We start from the raw sequence: 23,220 nt of genomic DNA, 5'->3' as shown, positions 1-23,220 counted from the left end.
ATTGTAGAAAAAGTAATGAAATTCAATTACCTAGGAGTAGAGATAACTAGTGACAGGGATATAAGAACAGAGACCACAAGGCAAGCATCAAAAGCGGCAAGAGTAAGTGGTTGCCTCCGAGAAACCATATGGAGAAACAAATATCTGACCACGGAAAGCAAAATGAAAGTATACAAAACAACAGTAAGACCAATCCTAACATATGCAGCGGAGACAAGGACCGATACAAAAAAAACGAAACAACAAATCAACAATATTGAAATGAAAGTATTAAGATCAATAGCGAGCATATCATTAAGAGACAGACAAACCAACAGAAGTATACGCGAACAATGCAAAATTCAAAATATTAACAGGTGGATAAAAACAAGAAAAAAAAAAAAACTGGAACGAACATGTAAACCGAATGGGACCAGATAGATTAGCGAACATCTGTAAAAATAACAAGCCGTATAGCAGAAGACCCGTTGGAAGGCCGCCAAAAAGATGGAAAGATAATGTACAGTTAACAACGACTGAAACAGAATAAGAGGCAGACAAACAGGACTAATCCTAGTCGCGCGAAGAAGAAGAAGAAGAGAATTTTAAAGTTTTTGGGGAAAGTTACCTTCTTTTTTTTATAATTTATTATACTTGTAATAAAAAAAGGAGTTTTCATCTGAGATTTATTATTTTTGTATATAATTTTAATAAACGAAGTTGTTTAACCATAAAGGCCTCTAAGAAAGTCATATTTAAGTAGAATTATGAAGATTTTTTTTATCTCTATCCACAATAAAAGTGTTTTTTATTTTTTATTATTTCTTATCGATTCTTATCTTTTAAACTTTAAATTATATAATACCAAATCATATTAAGGCTGCCATCTGTAAAGTTGATTTCGTACTAAAATATCAATACGTTTGGGTCTTTGATAACTGGATTCAATATATAAAAGTTTTGCCCTCATCCGATAGATGCTGCAAAAATTAAGACTATAGTTGCGAATGGACCATAATTAGCTATTTGTAAATAATTTTTTAGTTTAATAAAGATAAGAAGTTCTTTTTAAACTAGAATTTATGTTAACAAGAAATAAAATTTCGCTAATATTATTAAATGAACTGGAGTTGAAATATTTTATAATTACTATTTAAATGGGAATAAGCCACAATTAAAGGTTAAAGTACGTTCATTGATGTCTCAATTTCCAGTCGGAAATCGTTCTCAAAATACAAACATTTGTAAATTAATAGTATATTACTTTATGAGGCGGAGAAGCATGACTTTTCTTGACGCGCCCGATATTACGCGCCGAACGAAGTGAGGCGCGTAATAGAGGGCAAGTCAAGAAAAGTCGCTTCTTTGCCGAATAAAGTATACTATTTTTTCTTCAAACGTAGCAATTTTCAACCATAAATAGTACAATTCATACGCTATTTTTACTCGAAATTAACTGTGACAACTATCAAAGTCGTCTAGATGTTAGAAATTAAAATAATTAAGTCATAGGTGGGATTTGCGTCTTCCTGGTTACAGTTGGTTGACAGTTGTTTGCAATTATTAAAGACAGCTTATTGTTGTTCGCAAGCCGCCAACATCGAAAATGATTGCTGAAAGTTGTTCTCGATCATCAGTATCATCAACAATTACCAATGCCTATCAAGAGTCGGGAACATTTTTGCACGGTTTCAATTTTGAAAATGCCTCATTAACTAATTGTACTTTTAATATTATTATAAATAAAAATGATGTTTAATTGTTGTTAATGACATTTGTATTGTTGCTTTATGACATGTTTCATATTGTTGCCATGACAACATTTTTCCCTCCGCCGTAAAGAAATGGGAAAAAAAAACTGCTGCCGGCGGGGACATCAAACTTTGACAGGATCAAGTTAGATAAGTAATGTCATCATTATTTGACGTTTGAAGAAAAACAAATTTTGTTAAAAAAAAAAATGAAATTTTTATGCGGGAAATATATTTTTACTGTAATTGTTTCTGTCATCAACTAATTAACAAATTTCTTGCAGTTATGTGGAATTTGGATAATCTTGAACATGTGGAAGCTGTTATAAGCTTTAGCACTAAAGCAGCAGAAAAAAGAACCAAATATGTATGTTCGTCATCATTCCACGTACTTTTGTACATTCATTCTTATTTTAGGGGCTTTAAAGAAATGTAAATTATTTCTCTAAATGTTTTTTTAGTAAAATAATCATATGGAACTAGTTTGTTTCATTGTTTAATCATTGGAACGATTTAATTTGCCTACCACATTGTATGTGGTATCACTTGTTGGAGGTTAAGTGGGGTCTGAGCAATTACTGGGCTGGAGATAGGGTAAGCAAACAAACTGAAACGTTTGCGAACGGCCACTCTTGTTTTGGTGGGAGAGCTGGGTAGCAAATAATTATCTTTACATAGGCTTACATAGGGTTTATATTTGAACAAAACAGATATCAAAATTATGATTATGTACCAAATGACAGAAAAGGATAATACTGACTGTCATGTGTCGAAATAAAATATCAAACCTTTTTGATATATTTATTAAATATTAAAGTTTATGTTAACTTTATTTAAGAGAAGACTAATATGACAATTAGCTAATCCATAAAACCTTTTTTATGGATTATTCATAACTTTATTTATTTATAAATTTTTAGTGTGTCATGGAAACAAAATTTTTTTTATTAATGAAAAAATGTTTATTTTTACTTGGAAAGATTTTAACTAAAAGTACCTTATATCACTCTGGCTGGTATTTCATTTAAGAAAGTTTTTGGGATTGGAGTTGAATAAAAAAAAACTGTCCCACACAAACTGTAAATTTTCTGGAGTGACCATGAAAACAACAAAATGGACAATTTCTGACAAAACCATGTGGACCTCTCAAATTGTTGGAAACGTTGCTTTAAAAACTCCTCACATGGGACACAGCACAACAAATCGGTAATTAAGTGATTAAATAACTTATCAAAGACTGCCAAATAGCATCTTGAGCTCAAATTCAACTCTCCACAAAAAATAAATTGCTAGCTTTGAAAACTACACGCCCTAAGCTATATCTTCCGAATCTAAATCTTCTCTCTCACTGTTACTACATTTCACTATTTTTCGATGACAAAAAAAAACGAATAACGAATAACGAAAGCAATAACGAATTTAAAGAAAATACGGACTAAACAATGAACCCGACTCCTATCGTGGTCTATTCTCTAATGATGTCATTCTCTTCTCTGCGTTACTTTCTTACCAACCTAAGTGGATATTTATTTGACGCGCAATATTAAGCGGAATCAAAATCAAAGAAATACCAATTTGTGTTATTATATACAGACCAAAAATGTTTATATTCTAAATCTAAGCGACGCAATTAAGAATATTTTTCGGCGTTTTAACATGTACGAGGGGAAATGGAAATGCTACAAGTTTGTTATTAATTCTTAGCTATATAAGTATGTGAAGTTTTTGGGAGGTGGGAAAAATATTTCCCACTTTCAAAAATGTTTAAAAACAAAACTGGACCTAAATAAAAAAATCAGTCGTTAAAAGGTACCTTCCAAATTAACTTTTGGTTAGAATATTTATCTTATTAAGTAAATTTTGTTCATGCCCATGAAAGAATTAAAATATAAGGCCTAAACCACAGAATAAAGAACATATTAAAATAAAAGATTTACTCTTAAAACAATACACAACAAAAGTTTAGGTAGAACAAAAAAAAATAGATCGTAATATTTTTTAAAATAATATTACGTGTTATATTTCATGTTCTACTTAATGCTTTATAATCTTATTAATAAATATTATGATTAATTAATATTGTGTTTTATCATGCTTCACTTTCAGCGAAATATTCAGTTTCATCAGAATTGATTTCTTCTATTTTAACACCGTGATCATTGTAATTATTGTCTTCATTGTCATCCTCCTCATTGTCTTCAAAAATGTAATTATTATTGAGCCTTAGACTACTATTATTATTTGAATTTACGCTTTCAACAGTTTTAACACTCTCTGCACTATTTAAGCTATCACCAGACATAGAATCATTATCATATTCATTATCGTTTTCTTCTACGTACTCCAAATTCGCCATAATATCGTCTTCAACCCTATGAGGAGACTCCACCGGTGTCACTTCCCCTGCATCATCTTGCTCACTAACGTCAAACGAGTATTTAAAATTTTGATTGGCGGCTTCAGCGTCCCGTTTCAGCAGTTCCAGTAGTCTGCTACTTCCTTCCGAAGCCAGTTTATCCGGTGTGTAACTAACTAACTCAGGTTCTTCGTCAACGCTAGATCTGTAGTTAAACCTTGTAATAGGAGGTTTATCTTCTTTAAGAATAAGCGGTAGACCTGTTGATCCTTCTTTTGACTTAACCTCGAATACATTTCGAAGATTAGCTACGGAAACTTGAAATTTTGTATCGGTAGGGGTTGGTTCTACTGGGTAGTATTCTTGGTATGGTAAAACACGTTCGTTCTTGATTTCTCTATTAACAACTTCACGAACAGTTACTTCAGTCGTACTAGTTGAACTTTTCTTTAACGTATTGCTCACTTTAATCGTTTGTTCTGACTTGGACAATTTATTTTGATAAGTTGGAAGTTCGGAAAGCTTTATGTCACTTTGAAAGAGTTCTTTAAGTTTTTTAACTGAAACAGACCTAGTTAAGCCAATTCCTTTTGTATCTCCAGTCGACTTGACTATGTCTTTGTTGAACTCAACACTGTTTTCTCGTTTAATGTTTTGATTACGAGTTTTCGATATTTTTGAATAGGTTTCTTTATTTTTAACTAGTATATTAGATTGTTGTGTACCATTGACCTGCTCAGAATATTTTGTATATCGGTGTTCGACAGAGTTATTAGATGGAAGTTTGTTGTTCAGCACAGAAACTAGATGCTTAGTAGTTGATATAAGATTACGGGCCCTGATTGGATCATCATTATCGATATTAATAATGCTGGTCAGAATGTTAAACAGTTCTTCTTGGAATGCAACGTGTCTTCCTTTATTATAAGTGTCGTAAACCTGCAGTTGTTGTTGAATTACTTCCAATGCGTCACTTATTTCATCCAATGTTTCAAATTGGCTTTCTCTAACAGTCACATTTTTTGCTAGTATGTTGCCCAAGGATCTAGTTCTTGGCCTAAAGTATGTAGCTTCAGGAGAATTAGTTTGATTTTCAAAGGCTGATATAAGTTTTCTGACACTAACTGACTGAACTTCTTCTATATCCATTTTCCTAGAAATAAAAATAGAATTAAATAAATAAATTTTATATTAAGTTTTGTATTAATTGACAATGAATATGACAATAATAATAGCGTAAGATTAAAACACATTAACAAAAATTTGCAAAAATGTAATACATTCGCCAGAGTATTGTTCAAAGATCAACTTTACGCCACACGTAGTGCAGAATGTGCACTAATAAAAAAAAATACAAGAATTTCGTATCACAGCTGCACACTTTGCCTTTAGAACACAGCTTGATTTTTGTCAATATGACAGTCTGATCAGAAAATATCAAATTTTTACCGTCGAGTTGGTACAAATTTTATTTAAAAGTGATTTCTGGCGCGTAACTGACATTCAAACCACCGGTGGCTTTAAGCGTTGTTTCTGGGAGAACGGTTCATTCTACATAAAAAGTGCTTATTAATATTTTTGTTCAGAATTATCATAGCTATATTTTTATTTAAAACATGTTTTTCTTTGGTCTACACATTCTTAATAAATCGATTTTTTCTGTTTAAAAATTTCATTGCTGGTACTTCCTGTAAGACACGAAATACATATCTCACACGAATTCACTCAAACATAGAAAATCACCAGGACCAGACGGAATAACCAACGAGCTTATAAAACACGGAGGAGAAAGTATAACCCTAGTGCTGATAGAAAAAAAAAGGAATAACTAGAAGAAAAACCAGTGGTATGACCAGGAGTGCGAACAAAGCTTGCATCAGAAAGCAATCAAGAGGCTAGAGTTACTAACACGCCCTACAGATGAGAACAGGGAAGACTACAACAGAATAAGGACTCAAACGAGAAAAATTTTAAAAAGAAAAAAAAAACAGTACCTAGAAGCGCAAATACAGCAACTGGAGGAGGATTATAGAACCGGTGAGTCTAGACAGTTTTATAAGGACCTAAAAACAATGAAGGGTAACTTCTGCTCCTGCCCCTGTGAGCAATTGCTCACAGGAGCAGGAGATAAGCCGCCAATGGAGAAAATATTTTGAGCAACTCTTAAATACAGAAAAAGGCACAACGACAGGGCAACAAAGACAGTACCAGTTAGCTGAACCTCAAATACCAGGGTTCACACTAGCTGAAGTAAATTCCGCAATTTCGTCCCTAAAAAACCATAAAGCCCCAGGCCGAGACGACATACAGGCGGAACTAATAAAAAAAGGGGAAGAAAAGCTGTACTTTGAGATACATCATCTTATAAGAGAAATCTGAGAAAGAGAAGAAATACCGAAATACTGGCATAAAAGCCATATAGTACCTATCCACAAGAAGGGAGACAAACAAATATGTCGGAACTATAGAGGAATATCGTTAATCAATATAACGTACAAAATTATATCCATAATACTGTCTAGAAGGCTAACTCCATACGCAGAGGAAATAATAGGCGACTACCAAAGCGGATTCAGACCGTGAAGGTCGACCATAGACCAGATATTCGTCCTACGCCAGGTGTTGGAAAAAAACTGGGAATTCAACCGCGATGTACACCAAATTTTCGTGGACTTTAAACAAGCTTACGATTATGTTAGCAGAGAAGTATTGTGGGAGACCATGTTAGAAATGGGAGTATCTGGATGGCTGGTACGATTAGCACAGATGAGCACAGAAAACGCTTCCGCACGGATCAGAATTGGCAGCACTACGTCGGAGGAATTCCTCATTGACACCGGGCTTAGACAAGGAGATCCTCTCGGCCCCCTGCTATTTAATTTTGCACTGTAACATGAGGTAAGGAAAGCTCAACCACAACTGACAAACGGATTTGCCGCCCAATGATCAAAAATACTATTGGCGTTTGCGGATGACGTGGACACAATTGCACAATCCACCAGAGACCCAAGACCCCAAGACCAAGGGTTAGACAAAACGTAACAATCAATGAATACAACTTTGAAGTCGTCGAAGAATTCAACTACCTGGGAGTGATCATAACATCTAAAAATAAATATGAAAAGGACGTGGCAGCCAGGATCATTGCAAGAAACAGGGCATATTACTCATTAATGCCCATACTTAAATGAAAAATACTTTCAATACCAGCAAAAATAAGAGTGTACAAGACAATAATTCGTCCCACAATAACGTATGGAAGCGAGACATTGACTCTGAACTAGCGGGAAACGACAAAATTACTGGTACTGGAAAGAAAGATACTGCGGACTATCTATGGGCCTTGCAGAGAAGAGACACTAGGAGAATGGAGAAGAAGACACAATGATGAACTCCAGACAGTATATGGAGATGAAAACGCAGTACGCTACATTAAAGCAAACCGAATAAGATGGGCGGGCCACGTACTACGATCGAGTGACGAAAGACTCCTGAACGCCACATTCTGGGAAAGGCCCGATGGCAGAAGGTCAGTTGGTAGCCCAAGAAAGAGATGGAAGAACGCAGTAGCCAGTGATCTACGCAAAATGGGAATACAGCAATGGGAAATAGCTGCCAGGACCGACAACAATGGAGGGAAATAGTAAACGCGGCCAAGACTCACATAGAGTTGTAGAGCCAAATAATGATGATGACAGTGTATACCAGTACAAAGAGGACTCAGACAGGGTGACTCGTTAAGCTCACTTCTCTTTAATATAATAATAGACGAAATAATAAAAGCAGTACGTAAAGGACCAAGATGGTGTGATAATTTAAACAATTTAGGAGGCTAATATTAAAGAAAAAACAGGTTTTAAAGCCTACATACAAGAAGGAAGAAGAAATACTTTCTGTTATTGTTCTAGTTTATTGTTATTATTAGAGTATTAGATAGTTAAAGTATTAAAGATATAGAATGTAAAAATACATGTTAAAATGTATTAAAAAAAAACCATAAAATACTTGTCATAAATTAAACGAAGAATTTAAAAATGATTTTAGTTTGAAAAATTTCAGTGGCGTACCATATTTTTCTTTAAAAAATTGAGATTATTACGCGTATGCACGCCACTGATGAATATAAAGTTCCTAATTGTATGTCAAAAGATGCACAATAAGTGCCTCTTAATATCCATTAAATTTCATTTGCTCTCTCATCCGGTTTCAGGGCAATAAATAAATCTTTAGTTTGTAAGAAAAATTTCAACACCCTGTATCTTGGAAAAGGAAGCATTTGCGGACATATGTTTATATAGCAAACTGTCATTATTAGACTTAGGCAAATATGCAAATTGCATATTTTGCATATAATGCATAAAAAATGCAAAAATGTCAAATTTTGCATATTTTTATTAAAGTGAGCCTAAAGTGCATATAATTTGAAAATTTGCTGTTAATTATATATTTTTATATTCAAACTTACAGATGGCATGAAAATGCCAATATTTAATTTTGTTTTATAATCACTTGGTATTCAAATTCTTGGTATAGTAACTAATAAAAGACAGCGGCTTATCGTTTTGTCACGTTTTGTCCTGGAATTAAGGGTTTGTGTTTGCCAGTTTATGTCTCTGGGTAAAAATTTTTATTTTCACAGTCTGTTTCACTTGGTTTCACTTTTTTTGTAAAATTGGCGGCGTAAACAACGTGTATTTCTAATTGAATAATTATTGTGCTTTGAAAATGCCGAAAATAAGCAATGTTTCAACTTGGCAAAAACCTTACATATCTATGGATATGGATAAAGTTTGTTGCTCATGTTGTGGCAAAACCGTAAGTACATACGTAGTATTTTTTATATTATTATAAAAATTTACACGGTGGTACAAAGAAAGATTTTAAAATTGGAGATTATGTTTAAGAAAAGTACCGACACAAGGCTAGTTCGCAATAAATCGATGTATTTTTTCTTTTTTCAAGCACTTTTTAAACTCCTTGCGATAAGAAATAGGATACCTATTTAAAATTCAAATCATTCAATCGTCTACTGAAAGGTCGCTATTATTTTTTTACTTACAATACCATAGTTTGCTTTAATTTTGCTAAATATAAAAACATATCATATATTGGACTTAATTAATTAAGTGCTTTTAATTTATGCTCACAGTATTTTTTCTTTAAATGTAAACAGAAAAGACCTCATTTCTTGACATTTTCAAGAGTACTACACCGATTTTTATTTGATTTAATTTAAATATTTTAATTGTTATGCAAAAACGGTTCATTTATAGTTTATTTCTACAATCTTAGATTTTTAAAATGGGTACAACTATAGAATATTTATATTCTTTTTTAGATTTCATCTGAAAAAAAAAACTTCAAATAGATCAGTATGTCAAAACCGCGAAACATTTAGCTAAAAAAGTAAAAACCACATCCGGTGAAAACTATCAACCTTCTGTGTCCAAGTGCTTTTAGTCAAGTTCCAAAAAACAAACCGAACAAGAAACTTTTAACGAAGGCTTGTGTCGTGCATTAGTATCTTCTAATATATCGCTTGAAAATATACGGCTTGAAAATTAATTTGAAAAAAACCAAATTTATGGTAATCACGAAATCAAAGAACATCAGAGCTAATCTTGTAATAGACAATACAACGATTGAGCGTGTGTCCTGTTATAAATATCTAGGTGCTTGGATCACAGACGATACTGATCAAACAAAAGAGATTAGATGGAGAATAGAAATCGCTAGATCAGTCTTTAATAGAATGCGCAAACTCTTTTGCAATCGTGATATCAATATAAAGTTACGAATACGAATGCTGCGGTGTTATGTCTTTTCTACCCTGTTGTATGGAGTAGAGGCTTGGACACTAAAACAGTTGACCACAAAAAACATCGAAGCTTTCGAGATGTGGTGCTATAGGCGCATTCTCAGAATATCATGGATGGACCGCGTCACTAACACGCAAGTACTCCAAACTTTAGACAAAAGATGCGAAATTCTAAATGAGATAAAAACTAGAAAGATGGAATACTTGGGGCACATTGTGAGAGGTGAAAAGTACGAACTTTTAAGAAATATCATGCAGGGCAAAATTAAGGGCAAAAGAAGTGTGGGAAGAAGAAAAATATCGTGGCTTCGTAATCTACGTGAATGGTTCGGGTGTAGTTCGATTGAACTTTTTAGGCGCGCTGCTAACAAAGTCGCAGTGGCCATGATGATTTCCAATCTCCGCTAGGAGTGGCACGAGAAGAAGAAGAATATATCGCTTTCAAAATTATCTAATGGAAACTTTAGTTTTTTTTTTTTTAAATATTGCAAACAAAACATTCCCAGTGAACGAATTCTAAAGAGAAATAATGTCGATTTGTTATACTCCTCAGTTATCTACAACATAAAAGCCGAAATAGGTAATAATTACTTTTACATATGTGTGGACGAGACCACTGACTCGTCAGGAAGATACATTGTGCACTTATTGATTGCTGTACTTAGCGATGAATCCTTTCCAAAATCGTATTTAATTTCCTGTAAGCAAGTGGAAAAAACCAACGCTCTAACAATATCACGGTTTCTACAAGAAGCATTAGCAAACTTTTTTCTTCCTGCTGCTATGCCTAATGACAAATTATTGCTTATTTTATCTGATGCCGCATCATATATGGTGAAAGCAGGAAAAATTTAAAATATTTTATCCAAACTTAATACATGTCACTTGTTTAGCGCATGGAATAAAACAAAATTGCGGAGGAAGTAAGAAAAAAATTTCCACTAGTTAACAGTTTAATAGCGAGCGTCAAAAAGGTATTCCTGAAATCACATGTAAGAACACAATGTTACAGAGATATGTTTTCTGCTGTTCCACTGCCACCTCAACCCATTTTAACACGTTGGGGAACATGGTTGGAAGCAGCTAATTTCTATGCTGATCATTTTGTTGATTTAAAAAAAAATAATTAACCCTTTAACGGATGATAGTTGTTAATCTTTATTGGAAGCTAAGCAAGTCTTCCAAGATAACATCCTCCAACAGCAACTGTCATTCATAAAATCAAATTATAGTTTTCTCCAGAAAACTATAACTCAATTAGAATCCTCCAAATTATCATTGTTAGAGAGTACAGTTTTAATAAAAGAATTTGAGTCATTGTGTCAAAACGTTAAAGGTACTATTGGAAAGGAAATTTTTCAAAAATTTAAAGTAACCATAGAAAAAAATAGTGGATACCAGGTTCTTTCTGAAGTGGTGCAAGTACGAGCTGGGACATTTTCCGAACCAGTTAATTTAGAACCATCTATCATAGTAAATTAGAAAAATGCCCCAGTTACATCAGTTGATGTCAAAAGAAGTTTTTCTATTTGCAAATATATGTATTCAGATAGAAGCCATAAGTTTTTATTAGAACATTTTAAACATCATTTGATAATCTATTGTTACCACAATTCAAAATAATATTTATATCTTAAAATAATTATATGTTATATATTTATAATGTAAGTATTTTTGTAAATAAAAAATATTGTAAATATTTTTTATTACAATACTGCATATTTTTGCACTGCATATTTATGCGCATATTTCATACTTTTTTATTTGCATATTTGCCTAAGTCTAGTCATTAAATTTTATCTAAAATCACTCCCTGAAGTTGGTTGCACGTATTTACTAAAATTCTGTATATTTTACAAATATGTAGTAGATATTTAAAAGGATTAAAAACCGACACTTTGAAGCGGTGTAACTAAGAAACAATTGATTTCTGAGTATTGGCGCAATGATGACTTTTGATCTACATGACCAAAGCTAAGAATCTGCAAAGTTTCAGCCAAAAAACTGAAACTACTTTTACATAATAAAAGTGTTGGGATCCTTTCAGTTAAAAAACTTGTTGATATTTAAATATTAATAACTAATTAGATTTATAAATAATTCTTTTCTATATTACCAGTAAAATAAGGGGGCAAACCTCGGAATGAAAGATAATAAGCTGAAAATTTGCATACGTCTTTATTTTGATGGTATAAAACTTACCTCAACAGTCTCATATAATCACGTGTCCGCGACTTAAGATATTAAAGGTCAAAGGTCATGAAAATGAGTTTTCTGCAAATATCTCGTTTCCCTTACACTTTATGACATTTAACGTGGTAAGAAAAATTGTAGAATGGAAAATTCTCTTAAATTTTTGTCTGAAGTACTTTTATGTAACTTCAACCCTTCTTAAGATAGAGCGCAAAGAGTGGGGGACCGCTTACCTGTGTCTACCTATAAGTTATATAGGTAGTTAATTATTGACTTAAAATACTATTATTATCATTAAATTTTTATTATTTATTATTTAATAAACTATATTTATAGATATTAATTATAAAATATATATTTTTTATATAATATTTATTTTATTTTTACTCAGACTACACTAAGAACATTAAAGCAATGGAACAACTAAGAAGAACTGCCGGTATTTCAAAATCTTACGAACTCCGTTTTGATGAAACAATGAATGTGCCTATCAGCCAAGAACAATTTTTATTGAACACATCTAATAAAAAAATCTTTATAGACATGCTTATCGACAAATTAAAAGCTGTTAATATCACTACAAAACAAGCCAGAGATGATGCTGATGTTCTCATTGTAGAAACAGCTATTGCAGAGTCTAAACATGTAGGGAAAACTTCCGTCATTGTAGGAAAATATATTGATTTGCTAGTTATCTTGATAGGACGAGCTCAATCACATCAACAAGAAATTAAAAAAAAAAAAATGGTAAGGGTAATGCGGAGACAAAATTATATTCATCGAAAAGTTTTGATAAATACCCCCATTCTAAGAAACACATCTTATTTTTACACGCGTTTAGTGGATGTAATACGACTTCTGCGATTTATAGGGGAGGTAAAATATCGTTTATTAAAATGTTCGAAAAAAATCACCATTTACATTATTTCAATGAAGAACGTGAATATGCACCTGATATTCTTGAATATTTTTATTCTGATACTTTAATAAACGAGAATGATGATGATGAATCCGATATTGAGCAGTGAGAGGAAGAAGAAGAAGAAGAAGAAGACGATGAAGAAGAAAATTAATACAAAAATATTAACCATACATAATAAAAGAATATATATTAGGTATATTTGTAACTTTAATAAATCGATTATTGGATTAATAAATAAATATATAATTTAAAAAAATAATAAATATGATTTTTTCAGTATTCAATTAAATATAAAAATGATTATTGTTGAATTCTGCACTTGATCTTAATTTATCGTATATACAGCTGTTAAAAATATCATTAAAGGTCATTTGAAATATTTCATTTAATATTGTATGTTTGTTAAAAATAAAATAAATGTCATATAAAAAATATATGTTTTATAATTAATATCTATAAATATAGTTTATTAAATAATAAATAATAAAAATTTAATAATAATAATAGTATTTTAAGTGAATAATTAACTATATAACTTATTATTTATTGAATCCTACTGGCTGACTTCGCGTTACCGTATACACAGGTAAGCGGTCCCCCACTCTTTGAGCTCTATCTTAAGAAGGGTTGAAGGTACATAAAAGTACTTCAGACAAAAATTGAAGAGAATTTTCCATTCTACAATTTTTCTCACCAGCTTAAATGTCATAAAGTGTAAGAAAAACGAGATATTTGCAGAAAACTCATTTTCATGACCTTTGACCTTAAATATCTTAAGTTGCGGACACGTGATTATATGAGACTTTTGAGGTAAGTTTTATACCATCAAAATAAAGACGTATGCAAATTTTCAGCTTATTATCTTTCATTCCGAGGTTGCATCCTTATTTTACCGGACTAATAATTTAAGGCGAAAATAATATTCGGACTAGTGGTCCACAGGCGCCTCAATAGAGAAATTTTTAGGCGCTCCCGGAGAAATGTTATTAATATATTAATAAATAATCTTTACATATATTATTTACTAAAAATATGTAGTTAAATATTTGTATTGTCTCGAACACAATTAATTGATATTAACATTTTTTGAGATTAGCTTCCTTGTAAACTATTATTATACTTTTCTAAATTTATCAAAATATGAGATCATAGATCTATCATGATATTCCTTATTTTTACCTCGAATTGTTATTTCATTGTAATCATAAGATAAAATAATTCATCATACTTCGATAAATAATTCTTTGTACTCGTTCGATCGCGTACGAACATCGTGGCATATGATGTAGGTATATACAGGGTGTCACAAAAAGATTGGTTATAAATTATACCACGTTAGGGATGAAAATAAGTCGATTTGCCCTAATTTATCTATATGGTCATAAAATTAACACCTCAAAGACAAAATTTATGACCAACCTTGTGGTCAGCGGTAAAATTCTGATTGAGAGCCATACCATCGACCAAGTATTAGCTTACAAATATCTAGTGCATAAGATTCGCTTAGGCCGATATAATCAGACAACTGAAACACAAAGAAGGATAGGCCTCACATAGGCTGCCTTTGGTGGATTGAATAACATTTTCAAGTCTATTATCTCAGTTTGTTTAAAAAGAAAGGTTTTTAACCAGTGCGTTTTACCGGTTCTTACATATGGTGCAGAAACACTGACTCTGACAGAAAGATCAATAGATAATATAAGAGTTACACAACGCGCTATGGAAAGATCAATATTAGGTATTACCTTCTTCTTCTTCTTAAAGTGCCCTCTCCTCAATGGAGGTTGGCTACTACAATTTTAAACTCTTCTCTATCTTCAGCTGTTCTTATTAGCTGTTCAAAATTTAGCTCTGTCCATTGTCGGATGTTTCTGAGCAACGATAGTCTTTTTCTTCCTAGGCCTCTCTTTCCCTCGATTTTTCCTTTCACTATAAGTTGGGCATATTGGTACTTATTATTTCTCAGTATGTGGCCTAGGTATGATGTTTTTCTAACTTTTACTGTGTTAAAAAGTTCTCTTTCCTTGCCTATTCTATGCAGCACTTCTTCCTTTGAGGTATGCGATGTCCATGAAATTTTGAGTATTCTTTTAAGGGTCCACATTTTAACTGCATAAAAAAGAGTCGACCAGACGTAGCATTCTGATAAACGTAGTCGAATTTCGAGTTTTATTCGAGAATCACAAAGCAGTTTTTTTATTTTTTCGAAAGATTTTCTGGCCTGTTCTATTCTCGATCTTATTTCTAGATCAGGATTTAGGCTGCTATCGATCCAACATCCCAGGTACTTAAATCTATTGACCTGTTCTGTAGGTACTACCATCAGAGATAAAGTACCAAACCTAGAAATAAGAAGAAGAACAGGAGTCACAGATGCAGTTGAAAAAATGGCTATAGCTAAATGGGGTTGGGCCGGACATGTTGCCAGATTAACGGATGATAGATGAACCAGAAAGATTCTGGAATGGCGACCAAGGCAAGAGGCATATCGAAGCAGAGGACGACCACCGACTAGATGGACGGGTAATATCAAGCGCTTCACCACAAACTGGATGCAAGAAGCTCATGATAGAAATAGGTGGAAAATTTTACGGGAGGCCTATGTTGAGCAGTGGACAAATATAGGCTAATTCATGATGATGATGATGAAGGATGCAAAAGGATACTAAAAATATCTTATGTGGACCATGTCACCAACGTTGAGGTCCTACAGCGCATGACAAAAGAAAAAGAAGTGCTTAATTTAATTAAACAACGTAAGCTTGAGTACCTCGGCCACGTGATGCGGAACGAAGAAAAATATCGAATTCTTCAACTCGTTATGCAGGGTAAAGTATTTGGCAGAAGAGGACCGGGACGCCGTCGTATCTCGTGGTTGAAAAATGTTCGACAATGCTCTTTCGCAGAGCAGTCAACAAAACTATGATAGCCTTGATGATCGCCAACATCCGGACCGGATAAGGCACTGAAGAAGAAGAAGATGATGATGATGATCTATATGTAAAAGTGCATCCACAAAAAGATACGATATTACTCCAAAACGGTTTAAAAAACTTTTTTAAGAAAATTTATATTATGTGCTAGCAGGCTATGGCCAATAAAACTGAAGTAGCGAAACTATCTTTTTCTTGATTTTTATAGATTTTCCAACCTTTTCTGTCCAACTGCTATGTAGTATAATATAGGAATAAAAATGGTACGCCACTATTTTAAATGACAAGCTAAAATATTACAATATTAATTTTCACAAATACCAAGTTTATTATTTAAGTAGGCAAATTGTTCTTGTTTTCACTATCTTGACAGTGGTTTGACATTGCAAATGAAAGTTTCGTTTGAATAAATTTGAATGAAAATAAACAATATCAGTTTTTCTAAAATAGCACATCTGCACTTAGTCTTAACCACTAAATATTAGATAATTTATTATTATAAACTGTTTAAAACAACTCTGATTACTCTGTTAGGTGAATAAAATATTAAACTTACTTTTAATTTCACCAAAAGTTTCACTAATATACACTCATACTTTATATCGCAAAATTCAGTCGATATTATAAACAAATGGCATGTACTTCAATGAGATAAAACTGATAAGATGTAGGTCTTATATTATCTTTATCCTTACGTTTCGTATGCTTATTACAACTAATCGATACTGATGATTGATAACATTTTTATTTTATTAAAAACCGCACCTTATATTGCTATCCAAAACAATATTGTATTTTTATAATTTAATTGTGTATTTTAATATTTCAACTAAATTTATATATATACCGAGTGGCGAATCTTTAAATGGGTCCTAGGAAACTCAATGGGAAATTCTAAATTGTTGAATTCCTTCTTTCCTAATTATTTTACATCAAAAGTCATAAGAAACTATTTGTCGAGGACTGAAATCTGCATCTAACAAAGGTTAAAATTGTTCTAAGAATTAAACAAAATATTATCCGGACAGTGGGACTACCATGGAGTCAATTATACGAACGGCAATGTCGTTCTTCAATTATTATAAGTATGTACTCCATGGTAGTGCCCTAATCTTTTTGCTTGATTTATTTTGTGCAGATTTTTGTAGTTTTGTCTCAACGAAGGACAAGACATTAATAAAGTATTTCTATTTTTAATAGCATCAAGGAAAGCATGCTCACTTGTTTGATGCTTTTGGTCTTTTTGATTAAACTGAACTTTGGAAACTCCAAGCTGGTGTTCTCCATTATAATCTACTTCTTTGAAACCTTTTTCCATATGAGCTTTTAGAACTTTCTCACCCATCGTCGAATTTGGCGATGTATGATTAACAAACAGTACACCTTCTGTTCCGTGGTAGTATTTGTCATACGATTCCATTGCCACATATTCCGATTTTTTAAAGTACGGAAGAACTTCTTCGTATGACCATCCAGGGTTACCCATTGCTACCCAACTGTTGAAGTCTAAAGGACTTCCTCTAGCGTATATTGCAGCATTTAAAGTAGTACAACCTCCTATTACTTTTCCTCTTGGATACATACAATGGTGATTTTCCACCCCTTGACAACACGTAGTTTGTGGAGATGTTAGATACCCCCAATTCATGTCTGTTTGTTGTAGGTAATTGTTAAACTCAGGAACATCGCTAAAGTCATCAGTCTCACCTCCAGCCTTTAACAATAATATTTTCCATGAGCTTATTTCGGATAATCGGTTAGCTAAAACTGATCCGGCTGCGCCAGCACCAACAATAATAAAATCGTAGCGGCCAAAATCGTAGAAAAAATTAGAAATATTCGAAAAAATATTTATATCGGATTTCTTTTTGCTAATGCCAAATTTTATTAGATGTCACATGTTCTACAGGATTAAAAGTACAATATTGTTCCACTTCTTGAAAATAACTTAATTTAACACCAACTTTCTTACAAAAATTAATACAATAAAGTATTCTCAAAGATAATTTTTAACCACAAAAATCATAACTAGTTAAGCGAATTGGTCGAGGAATGTATCTTCTACTACTACGTTCTTACAATTTCTACTATGTTATCTTTCATTTCTTCACCAGCCTTTATACCAACTCCATTCCTAGTTTTCCATGTATACTCAAATTTTTATAATTAGAGAAACATCACCTAAAATCAGACAGTTGACCAATTTCGGATACTGCTTTATCTGCCTTGCCATCCACATAACGCAGTCACAATATTATTTAAGGCCAAATAAAGCATTGTTCCATATTTATTTCCAAATTACAGTACATTTAGTCGTCGGCAGTTGCAACTATCTTCTTCTTTTTCTTTAGGTTTTTTTTTCCCTTTTTCTATCCGAATTGTCGAATAAAGGCCTCTCCCATTTCTCGCCATTCATCCCTGTTGTGTGCTAGGCGTTTCCACATTGGTCCTGCGACTCTTTTGATATCGTCGCTCCAGCGCATTTGAGGTCTTCCTCTTGGTCTCTTCGCATCGTACGGTCGCCAGTTTCCGACTTCTTTGTTCCATCTACCATCTTCGAGACGTTCGTTGTGTCCAGCCCATTTCCATTTTAATTTAGCTGCTTGTTTCGCGGCGTCCTTTATTTTTGTTTTGTTCCGGATTGCTTCGTTCGTTTGCCGATCTATTAGTGAGATACCAAGCATCTGTCGTTCCATGGCTCGCTGAGTTTTTCGAATCTTGTCCATGTTCTTTTTTGTGAATGTCCAGGTTTGAGCTCCGTAAGTGAGAACGGGAAGGATACAAGAATCGAACACTTTGGTTCGAAGGTTTTGGGGTATCTTTTTGTCTTTCAGTATGTATGAGAGTTTTCCAAATGCGGCCCATCCCATTCTTACTCATCTGCTTATTTCGGTAGTTTGGTTTTCTTTGTTTACCTTGATATTCTGACACAGATATATGTATTCTTCTACATGTTCCACTTTTGTTCCTTGGATGGTTCTTTAGGTGCAGTGTCCTTATTCAGACTTTGGCCATCATCATGTTTACAATTTGCTAAAACCATTCTCTATCTGCTACTGCGTGAAATAATTCTTATACTGTGGTACCACACCATTATCTTGGATTACGCAGCCATGAAAGTTTCTTTCGACCATTCCATCTCTTTTCTTTTAAAAAATTAATTAAAATCCTTTGTAAAAGGTATATATTTAAATATATACCTTTTACAAAGGATTTTAATTAATTTTTTAATATATGGTATACAGCCAAATACAGGAACGTAGATTCCTTGTGGATCTTTTCTTTTACTTTTCCTTGTATTATAAGGCGCAGTATATGATATTTGGGTCCTCTAAGTATATGGCCGAAGTATTCTGTTTTTCTTCCCTTTATGATGTTTGTGAGCAAGCGTTCTGAATTCATCATATTAAGAATATCTTCATTGGAATTGTGCGAAACCCATGATAATTTTAGGATCCGTCGATAGCACCACAATTCAAATGCTTCTAATTTGTTAAGCATTAGTTTGTAATGTCCATGTCTCACAACTTTTCAGGACCTTCCTGCTAAAATGTTTCGATAGGTTTCTGTTACGTAAAACTGGTTTCCAGGACATAAAAGCCTCACATGATATTTTGATCCTGGTTATTATCTCTTCATCAGAGTCACAATTTACATTTAACCAGCTGCCGAGGTATTTAAAATGGTTTACGCGTTCTATCTCCTCTCCATTAAGCGAAAGCAAACTTTGAACTATATCTTTCCAACCGCCATTCACTTTATGCCTCTCTGATAACTTGCTTCACTGACTAGATTTACTAATGTTTGGAGATCTTGTCTTGGAGAAAGACGAAGAGTAAAACAACTCAAAAAAGCCCGGTGAATAAGAAAAATTTATGGAAAGCATAGTTTGGAAACTGCATGTTTGGAAAATTTGCAAGAGAGAGGGCCGCCCAAAGCAACAAATGGAGGAGATATAAGAAATATTGTAAGACCTGAAGATATCAGTCCATTTCCATCATGTAGTGGAACAAGAAATGGAACATTAGGAAATGTAGATTTGGGTAATAAGAACGGAAGACAAGGTTCAAGTTATGTGATCACCATCATGCCATTCGAAATTAGCATAAACGAGAAGGAAGTGAAAGAGTCATTGCAAAAGATTGGAAAAAAGTGCAAGACAGCCTAAAATAAGGGAAAAGCTGCATTAGGAAATAACAAGTCAGTCAAGTAGAAAATTCGAGACTCGAATTCGAAGAAGATTCTATTATTCTATATACATGACGTAGAATGTATGTTTTGCTTTAAGGGAGAAGTGTGGATCAAGTGTCAGTCTTGTCAACGATGGGTGCATGAGGATTGTACTGTACCGAACATGCTTATTTCGACGTAGCCCATATAACGGTTACATCTCGAGACGACGATGATCTGTGTTTGGGAACCTTCCGGGTGTATCGACCGAGATGGAGATCGAGCCAAGTGAATAGAGATGGAATATTCCAGAATTTTCTAGCACATAATAACTTGTATATATAAGTAGCGATGATATTAGCTAAGTTTAGTTGATAAGATATTATCGTCTTTTAAAACTTACAAATAAATATATTTACATAAATTTGAATCTTTCTTTTCATTTAAAAACGCTACAGTACCAATTGCACATTTTTTTAATTTTTATTTTATGCTGTCCCTTCCTAACAAACATCTTCATCTTTTATATGATTTCGATTTGCTATGTATGACCTTGTTCCTTGAATAATAATACGTCAAAATATACAGTTGTTCAAAATCTATAAGCAAAAACAAAAAGCTATCCGAAATTAGGCGCCTTTCCTCTAACCTAATTTTTTCTACTTCGTAAGTTCTTAGGCAAGTGATTTAATAGAAGTGATTAACAGAATATTTGATAAATTTAATATATTAATATCTACTTATATATACAATAGCACTAAAGGCCCATGGCTTGAAAAGTTTGTTCTTTCTTTATTTTCGCTTCTCTTTATGCACTGAGATCTTCTCTGGCTCGATATGTGGTTTTTCTCCATTCCTTCTTCTTATTCATTTTTCTTTTCTGGCCTTCTAGTACAATTTTTTCCATATCTTTTTCTACCTCTTGATTCCATCTATTTTTTGGCCTTCCTTTTCTCTTTTTAGAAACTACTGTAGTTTAGTACCCTTTTTGGAGTCCTCGTATTTGGCATCCTTTCTAGGCGACCTCACCATCTTAGTCTCTGTTACTTTATGACTCCTATTATATTAGGTTGATTATATAATTCCTTTAACTCATCATTTGATCTTCTTATCCATAAACCGTCCTTTATATCTTTCTCATTATTTTCCTTTCCCATATTTCCAGTAAATTTTGTTCATTTTTTGTCATTGTCCATGTCTCACTGCAGTATGTTACTATTGGTTGTATAGTTGTTTTGTATATCTGTATTTTTGCGTCTCTTGATAAGAACTTGCTTTTCAACATTCCACTAAGAGCATGTACACTTCTATTGCCTGCCATTATTCTAGCTTGTATTTCTTCTTCTTTATTGTTAGATTTACGTGATATTATTGCACCTAAGTATGTAAATCTTTCTACCATTTCGAATTCGTATGATGATTTTTCTTTTACTTTAAACTTTTGTCCATCCCTGAACCGATCATCTATCCACTGCATACATTTTGTTTTAGTTTAATTTATGTAAAGTCCCATTTTCTTTGCTGCTTTTACTATTCTCTGTACTATCTCCTGTAGCTCTTTTTTTCCTCTGGCCAGCAACACTACATTTTGGTGTCTTTTATGATATAGGAGTCCTCTATTGATTTTCGCTTCTCGCTTAATCCTTCGTTTACTATAAATTTGTCCGATGCATAATTGTTTACTTTGACTCTGTTTTCTGTATTCTCTAAAGTAAAATGTATCATGTTACGCAACTTTCTGCTAACACCCAGTTCCTCAAGGGTTTCTTTTAATTCCTTCCTCTTTATTATATCGTATGGTTGCTGGAAGTCGATGAATAGCACTATCGTTGGTAAGTTGTATTCATAGCTTTCTGCTTGTAATTCTCTGATTACAAATACTTGGTCCGTTGTGCTTCTCCCTCGTCTAAATCCGCACTGATATTCACCTATTATATTTTCAACTTCTTTTTCTAGCTTATCTTTTATGGATTTTGATAGGATTTTATATACGGTATTTAGTAGTACTACTCCTCTGTAATTACTGCATTCTGTTTTGTCTCATTTTTTGTGTAATGGGCAAATAATTGTTTTCTTCCAATCTTCTGGTATTCGTTCTTTTATCCATATCTGATTTGTGATCTTGTATATCCAATCATTTAGCAGTTTTCCACCATATTTCATCATCTCTGCTGTTATGTTATCGCTTCCAGGGCATTTGTTTTTCAGATTTTTTATGATTTTCTCGATTTGTTCTTTGCTGGGTGAATTATCTTTTATGTCTTCTAAGTGTTCGATTCTTGCTTCTGCTTCTATACATTCTCTTTGGTTTGACTTATTATTGCCATTTAAAAATTTATCAAAATACTCTTTCCATCTTTCGACTATTTCTGCTTCACCGCTTATATTATTTTCTCCTTATTTTTTAATATGGGTCTTTGTTGGAAACCTCTTTTTTCATTTCTAGCACCTTGATTCCTTGATATAGGTTTTTTATTCCTTTATTTCTGTAATTCTCTTCTATTTCTTTTAGCTTATTTTCTATGTGTTTTCTCTTCTTTTCTCTCAGCACACTCTTTTAACACTCTTACTTTTTGTAATCTATCTATCTATCTCTTTTTGGCACTCTATGTCGAACCAGTCTTTCTTCTTTTTATTCTCTTGTTTATTACATTCTTTTACTGCTTTGTTCATTACTTGCTTTATGTTTTCCCATTTGTTCTCAGTTTGCTCTTCAATTTGTATCTTTTTTAGTTCTCTTTCCATTGTTTCCTCGTACATTTCTTGCTCTTTCTTTATTGCTAATCGAATTGGGTTATTTATACCTTTCTTTTCTTTTATTTTGTTTTTGTTTTCTGGTATCAGTTGCTTAATTTTGATGCCTACCATGTAATGATCTGAGTCAGCGTCTGGTCCTCTACATGTTCCTATCTTCTTTATACATTGCTGTTCTTCTTTTTAGATGAGCACATGGTTTTTTTTTGGTTTTTAGTCTTTCTACCTGGCGATATCCATGTTTCCTTGTGCATTTCTTTTTATTCGAAATATGTGCTCAATATAATCAATAATATCTACTTATCCATTATTAATTATCTACTTATACATATACATAATAAAAC

General features: G+C 32.9%; 1 protein-coding gene across 1 annotated transcript; it reads right to left on the bottom strand.

Annotated features, from left to right (window-relative positions):
• Positions 1–3,649: 3,649 nt before the first annotated feature.
• LOC140436411 (uncharacterized) lies at positions 3,650–16,666 on the bottom strand. The gene is made up of 2 exons (XM_072525225.1): positions 16,509–16,666; positions 3,650–5,239 (listed from the first exon to the last, which is right to left on the bottom strand). The coding sequence occupies exon 2, from the start codon at positions 5,233–5,235 to the stop codon at positions 3,820–3,822; it is 1,416 nt and encodes a 471-aa protein (XP_072381326.1). The 5' UTR covers positions 5,236–5,239; positions 16,509–16,666; the 3' UTR covers positions 3,650–3,819.
• Between the last annotated feature and the right edge of the window lie 6,554 nt (positions 16,667–23,220).

The sequence above is a fragment of the Diabrotica undecimpunctata genome, chromosome 3 (genome assembly GCF_040954645.1).
Source record: "Diabrotica undecimpunctata isolate CICGRU chromosome 3, icDiaUnde3, whole genome shotgun sequence".
NCBI classification, from domain to species: Eukaryota; Metazoa; Arthropoda; class Insecta; order Coleoptera; family Chrysomelidae; genus Diabrotica; species Diabrotica undecimpunctata.
This window is presented reverse-complemented; position numbering and strand designations above follow the sequence as displayed.

What these genes read in the sequence shown, in the direction of transcription:
- LOC140436411 (XM_072525225.1), bottom strand. Translation starts at nt 5,235, where the DNA reads ATGGATATAGAAGAAGTTCAGTCAGTTAGTGTCAGAAAACTTATATCA.